Genomic DNA, 5,530 nt, shown 5'->3' on the forward strand with positions numbered 1-5,530 from the left:
TAAGTTCCAGCCCGAAGTTTTGTATTGCTTAGACCCACATGCCTCTCTACTCCCCCACTCACATCATTACTTCACGGCTCACTCTGAGCTTTGAAAATGACCATATCTTGGTTACATTCTGGTGTTGCCTCTTATCTGTTTTCTTGTAATTTTTTTCATCAAAGATGAACAAGCTTTCATCAAGTGCCTGGTACCCAAGTGTGAAAACTTCAAAACAAAATTTGCATGTTAAGCCAGGAAGCACAATATATTGACTACATTAGAAGAGGTAAAACAAAAAGTTGGGATACAACTCTAACCAAAGGAGGAAAAGCTGAATTTGAATTCCCACATTATTTACTTGCATATGGGATTTATAGTACGCAAAACTTAATCTCTTCTAGCTCTCACTATTACATATAAAAATATGTACAAACTGCGAACAAGATGCATTTGTTTCTCTAGCACACGGAGGAAGAAAAAAAAAATCAGTAACTACTTGAGCTAAAAGTAAATGACGCCTACTCTTAAGAGGAACTTGCAAGAAAATCCTCTTGCAAGTTTACTCCGTGGCCAGATACAAGAATTGTTTCTTGCTTATGAGACTGGCAACTCTTATGTTTTCTGTGCATTAGAAAGTTTAAGCTTCTTCCATTCTACCAGGGTGTCACAAACCTGTCAGCAACACTAGGAACCAACTGCTTCAAAAGTACTAATTTACGACCTCTCTTGAAAGCTTAGCGATCTTGACAATGCTGCTGGATTGGCTTGTAAGACTGAGTGTTCTGCTCTGCGGTTCTTTTCATCATTCTTTGGTTGGAAAGCCTTGAAAAGTCCTCCCCCACTGATTGAATCAGATTTATCATTCTTAATCCCCAGTGTTGCCCATATAGAGCTCCTCGCAGCTTCGCCTGGGTCATCAATCCTCAATGTTTTTGGAATCCAAAGGTATCTCTCAGAACTGCTTTCTTTTGGTTGCTCCTCTTCTGAGGAATTTGGTTTAACTGTGTTTTCATCCCTTGAATGTTTCCCCAATGTAGGTGAGTTAGGACCAGAGCTTGGGGCGACTGGGTTTGGAGATGTTGGCAGAGGAAGCCAAGGGATGTTCCACGTGCCTGGTACATTACAACCCCAATAAGCTGCTGCAGGGTAGAATGGCATAGGATATCCTGGAGGGCAGAAAGCAGGCATTGGAACTGAAGGGTTCCACTGAGCAGCATTCCAGGGGTAAGGCCAAGGCGGCCCTGGAAAGCATGGCATTTGGGGGGGAACACCCTGAGAATTTTGTATGACTTGTTCTTGTGAAACATTTTTGCACGCCTCATCCTTTGAATTTGATGTTGTAACTGAAGATCCATCAACATTGTTATCTCCACTTTCTACACTTCCATAAGGTACAGGAGTCCTTACTTCTTCAGGTTTTTGGAAACCAGTCCTTAGTTCTTCAGGTTTATGAAAACCATTCTGTGTGCAGTTCCGCATTGTTTTATCAGCAAGATTCAGAACAGACGCCATTGATTCACAGAGGGGTGCGTCAGAGCCAAATGTCAGAACAGTAGCATTAGATTTCATTGCAAGATGGGGAGAATGGACCCCGGTTGAAACATCAGTTCGAGCATTCTGAAGAGCTTCAGAAACAGTTATGTGACGGTAGTGAGAAGCAGAGTTCTTGTTCTTACGACGACCAGCCCCCACAGGTACATTCCTCATGGTCCCACCAGCAGTCCAATATCTTTGGCATTTCTTGCAGAAGTGTCGGGGTTGGTTAACATTGTAATTGTTGTAGTAACAGAACTTGGTGTCCATACTATTACAGCGGGGGCATGGAAGTATCTTGTCTGGTTTCTTCAAGGTCTTTTCTTGTGAATTAGTTCCCTCACTTTGCTCTTCTTCAGTCTTTGAAGCTTTCGGTGTAGTACTCTCCTTATCAACGTGTGTTGTCGGGTTCTCAGAAATTCCAGAAGTTGCATCTGAATTTCTTGGCTCTTCTGGAGACATAGGTTGGTTTCCATCTTCCTCTTTAGTCTCTGTGGGATTTCCTTTTGCTGTTTCCTGAATTTACCAAAATTTCTATTAAGAAAGATTTCAAGACTGAATCATATTCAAACAGTAGGAAAATTTTAGCCAAGGGGTTGAAAAACAAAAAGCATTTTGAGAATCAATGCTTCGTGTAACAGAAACTAACTCTGCTCCATACCACTAAATTCTACTCCGCACGAACAGACTAAATCACACTAACTCTGATCTATCATATAGCAGGATCATATCTACAAAATTCAGCTAGACGACTTCATAACATAACAAAGACATGAAAACTCCTATCCTAACTCTCCTGTATGCCGTATAGTATTTGATAGAGACTAAAAGCATATATGACCACCTGAGGGATAATACAAGATCAAACTATTAAATGAAAGCTACAAATAGGCGTGAGTAAGACAGAGAAACTTCACAGCCAAAAAAATGTAGAAAATATTTTTATTCAAACAGATCCAAATTAAAAACAAGACCCAAGGATGTCGATTTATAACAAGTTCTCAAATAAATAAACCTCAGAAAAGTAAATAAAGCAAATTTTCGATTTGTGTTCCCAAAAAAAGAAGGTAATGAGAAAATTTTGGATTCTAAACGATTAGTTACAACTTGTTCAGAAACCTACAATCCAAAATCTAGAAACTGAAACGGGTAACTATTTTAAACAGCCAAGAATCAAATATAGAAGGCAATAAATAACAAAGGTCCTTCTTTGGATAAAATTGAGTGAAATGGATTGTAAGAGTGGAAATCTCGAAACCAAAAATGACCAAATTAGCTCAGCAAAATTGATCCTTGTCTGCTAAATTGTTTTATAAAGCATGGAGTCACATCAGAACAAACAAATCAAAACAAGCAAAATAATTCCAATAACATGTCGCACTTTCCAACTTAAGATTACAAAAACCGAATCCCACAAAGGAAACTCGGCAATTCAACTCAAACACCCAAAATCCCAGAAATCAAACACTACCCAGAAACAAAGCCAAGCCACAACACCAAAAAAGTCAACAAACGAAGCACAAAATGCCTAATAAAGACCACCCAACAATAATCTCCAGGTTACAAATAATGGGTAGTCTCTCGAATTTGAAAAGAAGAAACTCAATCTCAAAAATAACAAAAACAATCCTTTACCTTTTCTGTTTCTCTATCTTCCTCATCTTTACTGGTATTGACCTCAGAAGAAGAGTTTCGTTTAGAAGCAGGTTCCTGATCCGTATTATCGTCAACAGAAGTCGCACAAGCCGAAACTGAAGGTCCTTGAGACCCACCGGAGATACCCGGAACTTCCGCCACCGGTATAGTCTTCCCGAAGAGCTTGATCGCCGGGTCTTTAGCCTCCGACATTTCTGCTCTCATTTTTTTTTACCCTTTTGTTCTTTTCTTTTCCCTTTATTTTTTGTTCTTTTTTCGTCAGATAACAAAAACTGAGGAAAATCCTAGAGAGAGAAGAGAGAGATCTGAGTGACACGTTGGTATGGGTTTCGTCGTCGCCTTGTTTGAAACATTTTGTTGATCCGTCTAAGCAGGTGGGGGTTGCCACGTCAGCTCGAGGGAGAATTCTCAGCCACAAAACTCTTTGTGGCCTTAAAAAGATATCTGTCTTTCCACTTTTTGATTCTCTTTCTTCTTTTAAATATAAAATTTCTTTACTTGGCATATTTGTTTTTGAATCTCATTTTCCTTCCATATATTAAAATAATAATAATAAAGTTAAGCAAAAATTAATAATAATAATAAATTCTCCCGATTCAGCTTTTCTTCTTTAATTTAAAAAATCGCCAATTCCTCGGCTGCTGCTGGCCAAACTAATATATTCTAACTTTTTAAAATGTTTTATTTTGAGTTACTAGTTTTTGTGGATGAGAATATTAGATGGCCCATTTTTGATGTCTCTTTATCTAATTATTATTCTTTTATTATAAATAAAAAAAAACGTGGATTTCCATTCTAAGAAACTTGTGTCCTCTATTCACTTAATATTTAATCATCATTACATTTTTTTTATTATGGCCCTCGGACCTTTTGCTTTTTAAGACTTAGCCACATATTTTATGTAACTCTTTAATGTTTTAATTTCCAAATTAATAATTTCGAATTTTCGAGGAGGTAACTGGACTAACTTCAACTCTTTTTGTCTTGTCTTTAATTTTGAAACTTATGGCGAAAAAGGTAAATATTATTTTAGACTTAGGACCTATATTGTGTAATAATTATCGATTGGACTCTTTATTTTACTAAATGATAATTTAAATTTTATATTTTGCATAATTAAATAAAATAATACACTGAGTTTAATTTTAGTCAATTTTTTTTAAATATGACAAAAATGTCATTAATTTTTTAATTATTAATTATTTTTAAATTTTATTATATTAAATTAATTTAAATTATTAAAAAAATTAAATAATGTATATTTTAATTTATAAAATGGGTAAATACTATTTTGGATCCTGTATTTTACAAAAGTTACTGATCGGACCATCTATTTTGTTAAATGACTATTTGGACCCTACGTTTTGCAAAATGGAACAAAATAATATCTTAGACTAGAATTTGGTTAAACTTTTTTTTTAAATATGACTAAAATGCCCCCGGATTTTATAAATTAATTCATTAAAAGAACGAAGAAAAAAAATTAAAAAAATATATTTAAATAATAAAATAATTAAACAATATTAAAGTATAAAAATAAAATCAAAATTAAAACTTAAATTTATACTTAATAAAATAAAACACAAAATAAAATCATCTGATTAAACTAAAACTTTTATTTTTTTCTTCATGTTCTTCATCACTTATCAAACCCATATTTCATTAACAACACAAATTCTTCACACTTTCCCCTATTTTTTTTGTTCTTCTCTAATAAACCCAGCAAAAACAAACTCATGACAACCAAAATCAACTAAGATTTATCAACAAAAATTATTCAAAATAACATCACAATTCAGCACAAACAAATATGATCAGATTTTCACCAAAATGCACAATAAATTTATATTGAACAAATTCAAAACTCAAAAGAAATGAAAAATTAAATATGCTTAACATTCACTACAATGAAGAACACTCATTCTCTCACCTCTCTGTCTCCTCCATCTTTTTCTTTAGCTATATATCTCTTTTCTCTCTAAACTAAAAATCACCATTGTTGTCCAAAGTCACGGTGGCGACCCACTCACAGCAACCCAGCAACCGAGTCTTAACTCACGGCAACCCATCGACCCAGCCTGATTCATGGCAACCCATCGACCTAACCCAAACTCATGGTGACCCAGCCTGTTCAAAGCCTAGTCCCACGGTGAGCACCTCCACCTTCGACCCACTCACAACAACCCAGCGACCCAGCCTGATTCACAGCAACCCAGAGATCCAACCCAAAGTCATGGCGACCCAACCTGTTCGAAGCCTAGTCCCACGGCAACCCAACATGTTCTAAGCTTAGTCCCACAGCGAGCACCTCCACCTTCGTTCGACGGTGAACACATCCACCTCCATCCAAAGCTTGTAT

The 5,530-nt window shown here is 36.0% G+C and overlaps 1 protein-coding gene across 1 annotated transcript; it reads right to left on the minus strand.

Moving 5' to 3' along the window:
* Positions 1-220: 220 nt before the first annotated feature.
* Positions 221-3,606, minus strand: LOC133817980 (cyclic dof factor 2). The gene is made up of 2 exons (XM_062250656.1): positions 3,151-3,606; positions 221-2,031 (listed from the first exon to the last, which is right to left on the minus strand). Exons 1-2 carry the CDS (start codon positions 3,373-3,375, stop codon positions 697-699), a joined length of 1,560 nt encoding a protein of 519 aa, XP_062106640.1. The 5' UTR covers positions 3,376-3,606; the 3' UTR covers positions 221-696.
* Positions 3,607-5,530: the final 1,924 nt, after the last annotated feature.

This window comes from Humulus lupulus, chromosome 2, assembly GCF_963169125.1.
Source record: "Humulus lupulus chromosome 2, drHumLupu1.1, whole genome shotgun sequence".
In the NCBI taxonomy this organism is placed as follows: domain Eukaryota; kingdom Viridiplantae; phylum Streptophyta; class Magnoliopsida; order Rosales; family Cannabaceae; genus Humulus; species Humulus lupulus.